Raw genomic sequence first — 13,594 nt, 5'->3', positions numbered from 1 at the left:
ACTCTGACGAGGCGGAGTCACAAGACTTTATACATGTAAGCCATCCTTCACCTGTAGATATGATGTCTTCGTGTGATATCCCATTGATGTTGGCTCTGCTGATTTTCTTCAGCGTACTGTCAGACCAGTAGACTTTTCCTGCATGAGGTGCCACACATGCAAACTTTATTCCTACATCGGTTATATTTATGAAACAAAAAAAATTAAGAAGACATACAAACCTTCTTTGGGGTCAACACCAATGGCAATAGTATTTTTCATGGTGCTATTGATGGCCAAAACCACATCAGCATAGTAGGGGATGTCCAGAGAAACCATCCTGATGTCAGTCCTACGTGCAAATATCAGGAAGCTGCTCATGCCTGCACACAAAAGGATCACATATCACAGCGTCTTCCTGTCGCAACACAAAAAGCGGCTGACATACTTTTATCTTCTCGGTCCTTTAAAAATTGATTTTCCTTATCGGATTTCCCTTTGAGATGGACATGTTGTTTAAAGCATTTGTTTCAGACAGAACACATTGTAAGATCTTAACACACGCTTGTACATGTTAAACTTTTAAACTGTGAAGTGTCGTTCTTTTTTTTGTTTTGTTTTTTACTAAATGTTGCAGAGATGTAAACAGAGTTTGTTTTATACCAGGTGTGCAGGTCTTTCCATCCGTCTGCAGGTTGATGCCAGTGGGGCAGGCACAGCTGGAGGCTTTGGGAGCAGGCGCCAGGAGACAGAGGTGGCTGCAGCCTCCATTATTCACCGCACACGGGTTATGCACTACAGGTGGAGAGGCAAACAGACTCGGGTCACTTCCTGTCCTACTTTCTAAGTCAGCTTGAAAGCAATGAATGGGAGATGCATGAAAGAATTTGTGTGTGTGTGTGTGTGTGTGTGTGTGGGGGGGGGGGGGAGAGAGAGAGAGAGAGAGAGAGAGAGAAACCCACAACAACATTGGGGAAACAAACAGAAAAACCCTTCTAGCCACCCAACAGAGCCAAATACATCACCGAAATCAGACAGGCTTCACAGGCTCTGTTCTCTCAGCCAATGATCTGGGTTCAGTTTACCTGTAATTCCCTAGTGTCAGTAGATATATTGGATGTGAGCTCAGAGGAAAGCCAGCACACATCAGAGAGAAGAGCTTCCTTTGTGTAAGATACATATTTTTATTTGTATTTTTGCTGTGTACACACTGCAGCCTTTATACCTTTGTGCCTTTATAATGAAAAGATGATTTACACTTGAAAAACGTGATGTGGCTTTTGACATCTGACTGGCTCGCCCTGCTTTGCACTTTGGCTGCTTTAGCTAACGCTAAAAGAACAAGGCTGGCTCACAAGTCCCATTTGGCTTCCTACAAATTCCATCAATTAGCTAGAGCAGGGGCGTAGATTTGGCATGGACGGAAGGGACATGTCCCCACCAATATCCAGCGATTAGTAAATTGTCCCCACCAATAATTTGATCTGTTCGAGTAAAGAAAAACAAACCCGATAGAAAGAAAAAAACGATCTGTCACCGTCTCATTCACCCAGCGGTGCAGAAAGAGTTAAATTACATACTCTACTGGAGTCCTATATCATGTGACAAATATGGCCAATGTGATTGGCTGTGCTTTTCAGGGAGCTCTGTTTAGTTTTAGCAGCGGCAAGCCTGCGCTGCGAGGACCTGCAAGGAGGAGAGGAGGATGGCTGCAAAAAGAACCTGGATATAAGAAAGTATTTTTCAAAGAAACCTGTAAGTCACTTAAATTCAAGTTCACTCATAAAATGTGTCCGTCATAATAACGTTACAGGCTATGCTAGGCTTTGAATAACGTAGAGGCAGCTCTGCCATGTTGTAGCTCGGACAGAGGTGACGAGGCGAGGTCACAGGTGACTTACTGATGATTTGGTGCTATAGATTAACTAGTATTTATCATCATAACAATTGTTAGGCTGCTGATGTTAATTGATTCATTAGTGTATATTTGACAAAGAATCTGAATTGACATGTCTCACTTTTTATATGGCACGAATCAATGTGTTATTTTATCAGGTAGCAATATGTCCTAGTGCAGTCAGAGGGGAAGAGCCAGGGCCAAAGGTGACGCACATCAAGCACATAGTAATAATTTTAGTCTGAGGATAAAACGCATGTACTTAGGATGAAAGATACTTCAGTGATCTCAGAAGATTAAAAAGATGGCTAAGGTCAACAATGACTCAAATGAGATTAAACAATGCTGCTGTATGCCATTTCCACCAGGAGAGACTAGACAGTATAGATGTAAAACAAATAGGCCAGCAGTTTATCTCAGTTAACGAGAGGAGAAGGCATGTGTTCGGCTCCTTCACATAGTGGACACTGAGTTGTTGTGTGGGTCACCAGTAGTCCATGTCTGTTACTCTAACAGTAGTCCATGTTTAGAATAAAAAATCCCAGCTCACTGATTTGATCGGGGCAATAGTGTGGCTAAAATGTTGCATAATTTTGCTGAGAGATCTGTTACTTTGTGGTAATCTTAGACGAGTAGCTTTATGGACAAAAACCACCAGGTCATTCAGTGTTCCCTTAGTGCTAATGTGTTAGAGATGTTGGTGTACTATAACTGAAGTAATGTTGTCCTTAAAGTCATATTCTTTTATTGTCATGACTGTATTTGAAGCTATTTTTATTTTTGTATGATACCTGATTTATATGGAATGTGGAAGTAAACTAAAGCCTAAAATACTTTAGTCAGTCATTTGTTTAATAGTAATTTAACATTATATAATTCACATATAAAACTATGAATTGTAATTTTAAATGGCTTAAAAGCATGTAGAATAGCATATGTAGGCAAATATATTTCTCCCTTTTTTTTATCAAGAAGCAAAGACAAAAAGGAAAAAAAAAAAAAAAAGAAACGGCAGGGTTTGGTGGTTGAATCATCCGTCCCCAGCAATGCCAAAACCAAATCTACGCCCTTGAGCTAGAGGTTTAACAGTATTCAACACTGTGGTTGTAAATATCTGTTTAAAGCTGCAAGTCCAATTCTCCTTCACACACACAAAACTCTATGCTTTAGTGGACAGACACACACCTGTCTCACGGTGTCGATGGAACATATGGATGTCCATTAGATTCTCTAGGTTTTCAGCCAGTGTGTGGCGCCCCAACCCGGTGAGCTTGTCAGCGCTTTGAATGCTCTTGGATTGCCAGTCTGTCCAGTACAGCTTGTCCTCATGTACAGTTAAGCCAAAGGGGTGAGGCAGCTGAGTCCCAATCAAAACCTGTGTGCAAAAACAACAGCAGAGGTCTGATGAGCTCTTTTAGAACATGTCTGAACAGGCATAATCACACACACACACACACACACACACACACACACACACACACACACACACACACACACACAAACAAGACTTGACACATTTTCGTACTTCAAATGTTTTCTCAGAAAAAACCTAACACCTTACCTGTCTGTCAGAACCATCAAAGTTGCCATATTCAATAGTTTTCATGCCAGCATCGGCCCAGTACAGGCGTTTGGTCTCATAGTCAATGGCGAGCCCATTGGGCCACGTCAGATTGGATGAAATGATGACAATTCGGTTGGAGGCGTCCATTCCCGCACGCTCGATCTTTGGGTTGGCCCCCCAGTCAGTCCAGTACATGAAGCTGAGGAGAAAGAAGGAACAAGTTAGAACTCCATGTGTTGTCCAGGTTCACAAGCTGTTTCTGTTTAAATGTCATCATCTTACCCTCCGATCGGATCAACTACAATGTCCCGCGGTCGGTCCAGGTTCTCCCATATCAGGACAGTCCGCATGCTCCCATTGGCATTAGAAACCTCGATACGATCAGTACCTGACACCCAAAAACACGAGCAGGTTAAATTGAGGAGCACTCCCTGCTGAGCTGGTCAATGAAGAAAATGGATATAAAATGATATTTTATGTCAGAATACATGAAATGAGACTTTTTACCAGCATCAGTCCAGTAGAGCTTGTTGGTCACCCAGTCAATTGCTAAACCTGCTGGACTTTCCAGACTGGTTTCCACCACCACCTGTTTTAAAAAGAAAAAGAAAAAGATCAGCTCAGATCCATGCTGACAGTTACTGTTTACTGCTTTGATGGCAATATTTTCATGTCTGTTTTATGTTATTCTGTAGTAAACCTGCAGCAGTGAGTTATGAATGTGCTGAAGGCTCCTACATTCTACAGAGGATGACCAGCTGCTGCTCTTTCACCTCAGTCCCAGTAGATGGCAGTAATGTATAAACCTAAATCTGCTGCCGTCCTCCTCTGCTCCTTTTTTAAGTATGGGCCAGATGAGAAATGACGAGACTGCAGTACTGAGTTCAGTCAACCTGCAGGTATCACTGACCTCCTGCTTGGTGCCGTTCCACAGTGCTCTGTTGATGGAGTCGGTGGTGACGTCTGTCCAGTAGATGTAGCCGTCTTTGGAGTCCCAGTCCAGCGCCACGGCATTGCGCACGTCAGCCAGAGGAATGACATCATCGGACATGTCCTCTGTGTCGAAGCTGATTCGTCGGATGTCCGTCCTTCGGGCAAAAAGCAGGAACTTGTCAAGACCTGATTAAAGACCAAAGGTCTTCTGTCAGTCTTCTAGGTTCAACAGTGGGGTCAGCATTAAACACAGTAAAACAGCTCTACCACAAAGACATGTAACCACTGATTAATATCACAAATCACACCCTCTGCATTAACATAATTAAACAGAGTCATGAGAATACTTTTTATTCAATTTCAAGCAGCATGACTTTACAGTGGGGAAAAAAATGAAAACGCTGCATTTTAGCTCAAATTTTCTTCAGCTGCTCAACCATAACATGCACTTGAACTCACTTTAAATGTTCCCTAAATGAGATCTCACTTTACATGCAGTAGGTGTCTTATAATTGTCTGCACAGGCATTTTTCATCTGAAATTTTGATTCCTCTGACAGCCTACACCTTAATCGTGGGGCTGATCAGATTAACCATGTGTTACAGGATTATTTTCTCTTCATTAGTGTGAACACACGGTTCATTAGTCAAAACAGAAGACAGAGCTTTTTTTTTTTGTTTTTAATTTAAGATTCCAAATTATTGGCTATTAAAAATGACTTTAGTATGAATAGATGCCGCTAAAAACTACTATAATATTAATATAATATTAATTATAATAATATAATATTAGCAGTATTTCTGTACTTTCCACAACAAACAGTGGAGGAACTCACCAGTGGCACAGCTGTAACTGTCCACCTTCTTGAAGCCGGTGGGACAAGCACAGGTGTACGTCTTGTTGCTGGGGAGACACAGGTGGCTGCAGCCTCCATTGTTGGTGCCACAGCGGTTCCTGCCACCTAGAGAAGAGACAGGCAGACACAACTCAGTATATCACATGTAAAGTGGTTCAAAAAATAAAAACCCCTCAAATCCACTTTCTCCTCAAACCCAGGGCAACAAAACAAATAGTCACACTTCCAAAAATGTCTGCCTCCTCTTTCATTAAAAGGTCACAGCGTGTGGGCTCTGTTCACTTAGGTTCTGAGTCGGCTTTTCTTTTGTTCTGATCAGACATGAACTCACATGACTTGACTAAATCTTGTCTAAAAGTGCCTGACCTCCCCCTGCCAGCACGGAGGCAGCTCACAGTTCATGTTAGTGTCGGGGCTGCTGCAGTATTTTATCAGCACGTTAACAAAAACTTTCTCTTGGCTGGACGTCAAGTTCAACACGGTTTGTTAGCAAAGTCTTTGCTATCATGCTGATGAAAAACACACATCAACTGGCCGGTTCACGGCAGGGTCTTGACACTGGTGCAACAAATCATTCTATGGTGGGGTTCGCCACTGTGTGAGGCAAATTTTTCATTTCTGCCTGCAATGATATCCTCAGATAAGTCTCCCATTTCTGCCTTCAACTAGCTCATCTTCCTTCCTCTAATGCTGATATTGTGTTTGTGGTTTTGTTGCTCACCATTTAGCACATCATCTACTGCTACAAGCTGCAAACTTGGATACTTTAAAAAGAGAGTCATTGCTCCCAGCCAGTCACTGGCAGATCTGAAATAATGGGAAGTAAACATATCCAAATATAATGAGATTAGACTAGACTCCTTCCTTTTGCTTTTAACTCAAGCTGAAGCTATGTACAAAAGAGCTAGCACAGCTTCCTGTTGCTGCTGTGTGTTACTGTCCGATCCATGAACCCAAAACTGCAGTAACAGTCTCAACTGAGAAAAACCTACACAGGTAAAATGCAACATAATCAATACAAGATCAATGCAATGTTTTCTGCTGTTTCACTGTGATGCTATTGGTTGTTCTGATTCAAGCTGCTGCTTTGTGACCTTGCAGAAAGTTGCAAACAGCTGTCAGCTGAAAAACTAATAATTCAGAGAGAAAAATGTGAAAAATAGTCTATTTAGTTTGTGTATCTGCAACCCATCCCTAGATAAGGCCTTTATTTAACCAGACAAAAACCTTATTGAGAACAAAAATATCATTTTCAAGTTTTGTACATATGTAACAAACATCAGTCTGAGTATCCAGCTGTTGACCCAGCCCGATACTGACCTGCAGGCTGCCTCTGTGGGTGCAGTGTGTGGATGTCCATGGGAAAGTGCAGCTTGTTGCGGATTATCTCTTGGTTCTTTCCTGTGAATTTGTTAGCGCTGTTGATGCTTTTGGTGTGCCAGTCAGTCCAGTAGAGGCTGTCCTCAAACACTGTGATGGCAAATGGGTGGGGAAGGCCTAAAGAGAGACAAGAACAGAGTTTAGCAAGGCGACAGTCCACAATGACATTTATGCAAACAAAAAAAAGGAGAGAAAAAAGAACCCCCCCAAACACAGAAGCTGAGTTTGTCACATTTATAATAAGCAAAGTAATGATTCAATGAAGTTTCAGTCCTAACACAAAGAATGGAAAGCGCACATGCTACATTTGGCCTGTTCCACTAACTCTCCAAACATCAGAGCTGTGGGCTTGGCTGATGTCATATCATCCCCATTTTAGAACTGCTTTCAATTACACTGCCTCAAACCACTCTGTAGTTGGTTAAGTTGTGGCAAGAGTGTCCAAAACCAGAGGCGCTTCGTAGGTTTTCCATACATAATGTGACTTTTCCATCCGGAAACTGAATGTAAGAGAACACGCTTAAACCGGATCAGACTGATGCAGACTAGTTTTGCTCATGTGTCCACAATAAAACTTTACTCACAGATTTTAAAGTGAAAATTGAACCAGGACAGGATATGTGTGAGATTTCTGAAGGAGAGATTGATGCCTGCTCGATGTCTAAATGCTCTTTAACATCTTTAACATTGTTTTTGTATTAACAGAAGTACTCTGGCAATAAGACAAAAAGCTTGCCTTTTTTTCTAACTAACCACTCAGATTCACTGCTTAAATGGAAGATTTTCCTTGAACATCTGCGGCTGAATATTTAAAAATCAAAGTTCAAGCATAGCTGTTTGACGAGGCTTCATCTCTTTGTTTGAGAAAAGCCTCTTCAAAGTTCGTCAAAGCAGAGAAAAGAACAAAGAGAAAATGCAAATGGGATAATCAGTCGTGTCATTTGTTGTTCCAGTCCTCCTTGATATTAATGTTTACACGTGAAAGCTAACTGCTTTTATTAAGGTTGGAAAAATTTGCTCCAAGGCTTTAATTCTGTGGCTATTTCTGTTCCTTACACGAATAGTTGATTTGTGGGGAACCTGTGCAGATATGTCTCCTGTGGGAACATCACACTAGGGTGACTCCTCCACACTTGTCCAAATCAATGTTCTTTTTCTTTCACCAGCCTTAATCTTCCTCCAGCACAGAAGCCGCAAAGCCCAGTCGGATGGGCACGCCGAACGGATGGAAAAAGTGCTTTCTGCTGCCACACAGAGCTGCAGTGGTGTGGCGAGTGTGCTGGCGCACAGCTTTTAAAAACAGCGTTGCTAGTTTAATGACAGTGTTGTACGGCACAGCAGAAATGTTAAGTGGTAAACGTCAAAAACTGGAGCGAGATCACAGCGATAATAAGCCACAAGGATCAGAGTATCTGGGTGCGTTTTGTGTGACTGTTCGATGAGGTTTATTCAAGAAAACTGAACAAAAGAAATGAAATAAAATAAAACAGCACCTCTACATTTGCCCTCGTCTCTTCTTTTCAAACAGGTCCAGGTGTGTGTGTGTGAAATGATAGTGGCTCAACGTGTGTTTTCTGATCTTATCTCAACATGAGGGAGACAATAGTACACCCAGTTCCCTCCTCTTAGTCACCAACATCTCAATGATTGTTTTGATATGATCAGCTCATTCCTTGTCATCTCTGCTCCTGCTCCTTTTTTGTTCTCCCCAGGACAGCTGCAGGAGCAGCTGCAGGAGGACAGGGCATCAAACATCCCACCAAGCCTTCACAGCTATGTCCTCTTTAACACACGTGGCACCTCATATTCCTCTCACAGCTTGCCTGAATATGTCTCACTTCCTGTTATAGGTCACCAGCAACACAGCAAGGCCTCCGGCTGGACAGAACGCTGGTCCATAGTGTGATGGGAAGTTTCAGGGTTAGGTTTTTCCAAACAAACAAAAAAAGCTATAGTGATATTAGGAATACCACTTTAATGCATTTTATCTGTAAAGCTGAACCATATTATAGCAGAATCTGGTTTGTCTTGCTGAAACAAGTAGGGCCATTGGTTAAAAAGACATCACTTGGACAGCAACATATATTGCCATGTGCACTAATGCATATCAACACAGATGGATTACACAACAGTAGGAAATACATTTCCTTACAGTAGATGTCTTACTGAAAGTGCTGCAACTAAATTTAATGATACAATTCTTCCACTGTTATCGTCTTCAATACCATGTGTCAACACTGTAGAGCAGCTACCTGAAGGCCGATTATCTTGTTGTGTTATATCACAACTGTGTATGACTGTGGATACTGTGCCTCCACTGAAAAGAAAACTTCATATCAGAAGTGCTCGACTTCCCGAGCCTGGTTCTGCCCGAGTTTTCTTCTTGACCGTTCCTTCCCATTGTCCCTAAGTGCTTGCTCATAGGTAACTGTTGGGGTTTTCTCTGCATTACTGTTGGGTCTTTACCTTACAATTTAAAGCACCCTGAAGTTACTGTAGTTGTGATATAGCGCTATAGATATTAAATTTAATTCATACCTGTGAACTAAAGTGCTGTCCACAGGGGCCATTATTTCATAGTTTAATTTAAGTCTACCTACATATACCCTATTGGGTATATTAAATGTCCAGTCTTCTGCCATACAGCATTGTGCATTTGTCGAGTCCAGACAAAAAATATAAACACTCCCCCACCAGCACACAAGTATGCAATACCCTATCTCTTCCTGTTCCCTACCTCGTGGTGTACAGGTGTGCAGACAGGATAGTGGTGATTACCGTGACAACCGCCTATGCTCCAATTCCAGTTACAGAGGAGCTGGCAGAAATCCAGATAGTGTGTACACACACACACACACACACACACAGAACTATAGGTTCAGAGAGATAAATGCTTGTTAACATTCCTTGACGTAGTGGCTCAGAATGTAACCATGCACACACTCAAAGACACACACAAATGTCCTATTTTGTCCTGTGTGTTGTCTGAGCAAACAGAGGCTGTGGAGGAAGGACAGGGCCAATTACAGCCTTTTATCCTGAGAGCACACATCATTAAGGAGAGCTCAAAGGGCTGATGGTGTGCACATACACACATATACACACACACTCATCAAACAGTCCCCCTGCCACTCTCTCTTTCTCTTTTCAAACTCTTAAACCCTCTTCATCATCACTGATTCCACACTTTTTAGTTCATCAGCGGAAAAAAAATCCCCAAATTGAAAGTGACTGTCAGCTGAGACCTGCACTCATCCTGATTCAACTTGTGTTGTGTAATCGCTGCAAATTGCCTAACCTTTATATTAAAAAAACCAGCAAATTTTGAATCTCATGTCCTATAAAACTGTGACTGTCCAAATGCTTGCGGACTTTAGAGTCCCACCCATAAATCTAATAAGCTGGTGTGTGTGTGTGCATGTGTGTGTGCGTGTGGGAGGGAGTGAGTGAGTGAGTGAGTGAGTGAGTGAGTGAGTGAGTGAGTGAGTGAGTGAGTGAGTGAGTGAGAGAGAGAGAGAGAGAGAGAGAGAGAGAGAGAACCCTGCCTGCTTACACTGCAAGAGCTCCACTTTTAGTGTGCATATGCACTTCTCAGTTGGAACCAAGAACATAAACAGAGCCACACATTTGGCTTTACGTCGTCATTTATAGATTGTGTGTGTGTGTGTGTGTGTCTACACTTCAGCGGTAACCACATGTGCTCTTTAATGGAAATATGTTTTTGATTAACGCCACATGGCATAATGGAGTAATGAGGCATCAGCGTGCTACATCCGACATCCATCCCTTTGTTTACCGCATGTGTGTTTCTTAGCGTGAGTGTGATAATTAATGAAAATTGAGAATGAGAGCCTGAATTCCAGCCAGACCTCTGCGCACCACATACAGCATCTCTTCTGTTTCTCCAGCCTCTCTCAGAGCTTTTAATAAAAAAGAAGAAAAAAGAATCCTTCAGCAGCTTGTGAGGTCATATGAATTATGAGCAGTATGTGAGTCATTCCAGTTTGAAGAACTCCTTTAAAGACTTGTGCATTATCGATCCTATTCACTCTGGTGGCAAAAATGAAAACTTTTTGAATCTGTTGAAGCTTGAATCTACTGTTGAGCTTCTGGTCCAAACATAATTTGTGTGTTTTTCACTTCACATGTACTTACACTTGGCAGTTATGTTGTCTTAACTGCTGAAATTAGTCACTCGAAAGTGCTTAAATGTAAAACGTTGCCATCCTTAAACCTGGTCACTTACAGAGGAAGAAGAACCAGCCACAGCAGGAATAAACAGGTAAGGAGCTGAAAGCAAGGCTGCTCAAGAGGCCCATCATTTTTGGGTAAAGCTTTTGACTTTGCAGCCCCACTCTTTAGGCAACTAAGCTAGCTCCAGCAAACGTGTGTAACAGTCAAGACTAGGAGTGTACCTTGGCTGATGACGGCCTTGCGGTTGCGTCCGTCCAGGTCAGCTCTCTCAATGACATGGTGCTTGGCATCCACCCAGTACATGCGGCGGCCAGCGTAGTCTATGGTGAGGCCGTTGGGCCAGAACAGGTGTGTGTCTGCTATGACACGGCGGTTTGAGCCGTCCATGTTGGAGTACTCGATGCGAGGTGTGTTACCCCAGTCGGTCCAGTAGATCTTACTGAAAAGAAAAATGGGGCAATCACGCTCAGTTTGTTTGTTCACAGCGGCAGACTAGATGGGTGTAAATTAGCTGATAGTCATGGTGTCCATTAAAGACAAGAGGCAAGCAGACGGCTGTCAGGATTCTAGACACAACAGATGCCTGATTTAACAAGAAAAGTCTCCTCTGTCCTCATCATTCATGTCCTCACCATCAGCATTCATCTGTTCTGTCCGGGCTCAGAGGGAGGATACACTCTTTTTTAAAATATAATTTTCAATTATCCCATGCAAATGAGCAACCTAATAAGCTGAATGAGTTTTCTAGCTTTATATTTCTCTGGGGGTTCATCCAAAACTCTCTCTTGCCACTGCAGCTCATGAAAGCTAGGAAGAAAACACACTTAGCTGCTGCCCCTTTCATGAAAGACTTGTTCCACACAGATGCTTGCCTGTGGGTATGGCTGTGCCGCCAAACGTTAATCCCTGCTCTGCTGCTACACTACAACTGGGACACATCCAGAGGGGATATGTATATATGAGTGTGTGTACATCTGTGGTGAATTATAGACTGCATGTGCGTGCGTGTGTTTGGACTCGTACCCCTCTATGGGGTGCAGTGCAATGGCTCTGGGCTTCTCCATGTTCTGCCAGATCAGTACTTTGCGGTGTGTCCCATCCAGGTTTGCCACCTCAATACGGGACGTCCCAGAGTCTGTCCAGTATAACTTGTCATGGATCCAGTCTATGGCCAGTCCACCTTTAAAAGGAGAGAAGAACATTCTGAGTTTGGTTTAAGTATGAACCAATATTTTGTTACTAATGTTACAAGTAGACACAAGCAATGCATACTCTAGCTTTTTCAATTTGCATTGTCTGATAATTATTTGTGTAGCTGTTAGTTCTTATTTTTGAAAGTGTTCTGCTGGTAGAACATCTATCATCTTGCTAATAGTTAATCTAATAAACCTTCATCACCTATTATAATGTCTCTTTTTATAAATCTCAAAAAAAAAAATCCAGTGAACAAAGTCAAAGTTGTGGATTTACTGGGATCAAGGTGCAGAACTATTTCTTGATGAGTGGGTTGAAGGACCTCTGTTGGACTGAAGCCAAATGGTGTGAAAAATAATAATAACAATAATAATAATGGATTGCATTTATATAGCGCTTTTTGAGACCCTCAAAGCGCTTTACAATTCCACTATTCATTCACTCTCACATTCACACACTGGTGGAGGCAGCTACAGTTGTAGCCACAGCTGCCCTGGGGCAGACAGACAGAAGCGAGGCTGCCATATCGCGCCATCGGCCCCTCTGGCCATCACCAGCAGGCGGTAGTTGAAGGGTCTTGCCCAAGGACATAACGACCGAGACTGTCCGAGCCGGGACTCGAACCGGCAAACTTCCAATTACAAGACAAACTGCCAACTCTTGAGCCAATTTGCATATCATACCAGTCGCGGCAGATGGACGGCCGGAGGTTTCTTCCTGTTAAAAGGGATTTTTTCCTTCCCAATGTTACCAAAGTGCTTACTCATAGGGGGTCATATGATTGTTGTTTTTTTCTCTTTATGTATTACTACCTTACACCTTGAGCACCTTGAGGCAAGTGTTGCTGTGATTTGGCGCAGTATAAATAAAACTGAATTTAATTGAATTGCTGTGTAAATAAACTGAATTCATAACAATTAAAAACTAATATAGATGTGGACTTTTTAAGCCAATTAAACAAAACTATTAGGCAAATTACTCCTTTCCATGTTTTTTTTTTTTCTTTCTCTAAAACCGACTCATACAACCTGTTCAGACATCATCTGCCTCTCAGGTTCAAACGCTTTAGCTAGCAAGACATTGTGGTGTCACTAGTGCAGCTTTAAAACCAGCTAAATCAATGTCATGATGTAGCAAAAAAATCAAAACAAAATCAAGAAAGGATGTAGCAGCAGATTTGCCTTTGTAGCCTGACTGTAATCACAGCTAACCTCTGGTACAGCGAGAATCACGATACTACTGTATCAGTAGAAAGAATAAATCATGATTATGAAATAAAAACTGCATAACTGATACTACTAGGACAAGTTAAATACATAAGATACAGTGTGTTAGCTGGTGAGTTGTAAGCCTGTCAGGCTAGCCTTTTCTCTGTTTTAAGCGATTATGGTAGGCTAAGATAAATCTAATATGACTCTAGCTACATGCACAACACGTGTGCTAGATGATGATCCTTTTAACTTTAAAGAAAGCAAATAATGTTTTTTTTAGAAAATTTAGTGGTGAAAGAGATTAAATATGACAGAATAAGACAAAATGTAACGAACACAAATATGTATACAAAAAACACAGATTGAAATAGAAAAGGAGGGTCAAG

The 13,594-nt window shown here is 41.9% G+C and overlaps 1 protein-coding gene across 2 annotated transcripts in view; it reads right to left on the bottom strand.

The window, feature by feature from the left end:
- The window catches only part of lrp4 (low density lipoprotein receptor-related protein 4), a 108,471-nt gene that overhangs the window by 9,033 nt on the left and 85,844 nt on the right, over positions 1–13,594 (bottom strand). For both annotated transcript variants that reach the window (XM_085460525.1, XM_085460535.1), the window contains exons 13-24: positions 11,827–11,983; positions 11,025–11,242; positions 6,550–6,726; positions 5,209–5,334; positions 4,351–4,559; positions 3,948–4,029; positions 3,723–3,828; positions 3,438–3,639; positions 3,062–3,251; positions 643–774; positions 222–362; positions 52–138 (exon numbers count right to left, since the gene is read on the bottom strand). In XM_085460525.1, coding sequence (XP_085316651.1) covers positions 52–138; positions 222–362; positions 643–774; positions 3,062–3,251; positions 3,438–3,639; positions 3,723–3,828; positions 3,948–4,029; positions 4,351–4,559; positions 5,209–5,334; positions 6,550–6,726; positions 11,025–11,242; positions 11,827–11,983 — 1,827 coding nt within the window. The remainder of the gene's footprint in view (positions 1–51; positions 139–221; positions 363–642; positions 775–3,061; positions 3,252–3,437; positions 3,640–3,722; positions 3,829–3,947; positions 4,030–4,350; positions 4,560–5,208; positions 5,335–6,549; positions 6,727–11,024; positions 11,243–11,826; positions 11,984–13,594) is intronic.

Source organism: Copadichromis virginalis, linkage group LG1, assembly GCF_057382275.1.
Source record: "Copadichromis virginalis isolate Kocher_CV1m ecotype Utaka linkage group LG1, C_Virginalis_male_GT1.1, whole genome shotgun sequence".
Classification (NCBI taxonomy): Eukaryota; Metazoa; Chordata; class Actinopteri; order Cichliformes; family Cichlidae; genus Copadichromis; species Copadichromis virginalis.
This window is presented reverse-complemented; position numbering and strand designations above follow the sequence as displayed.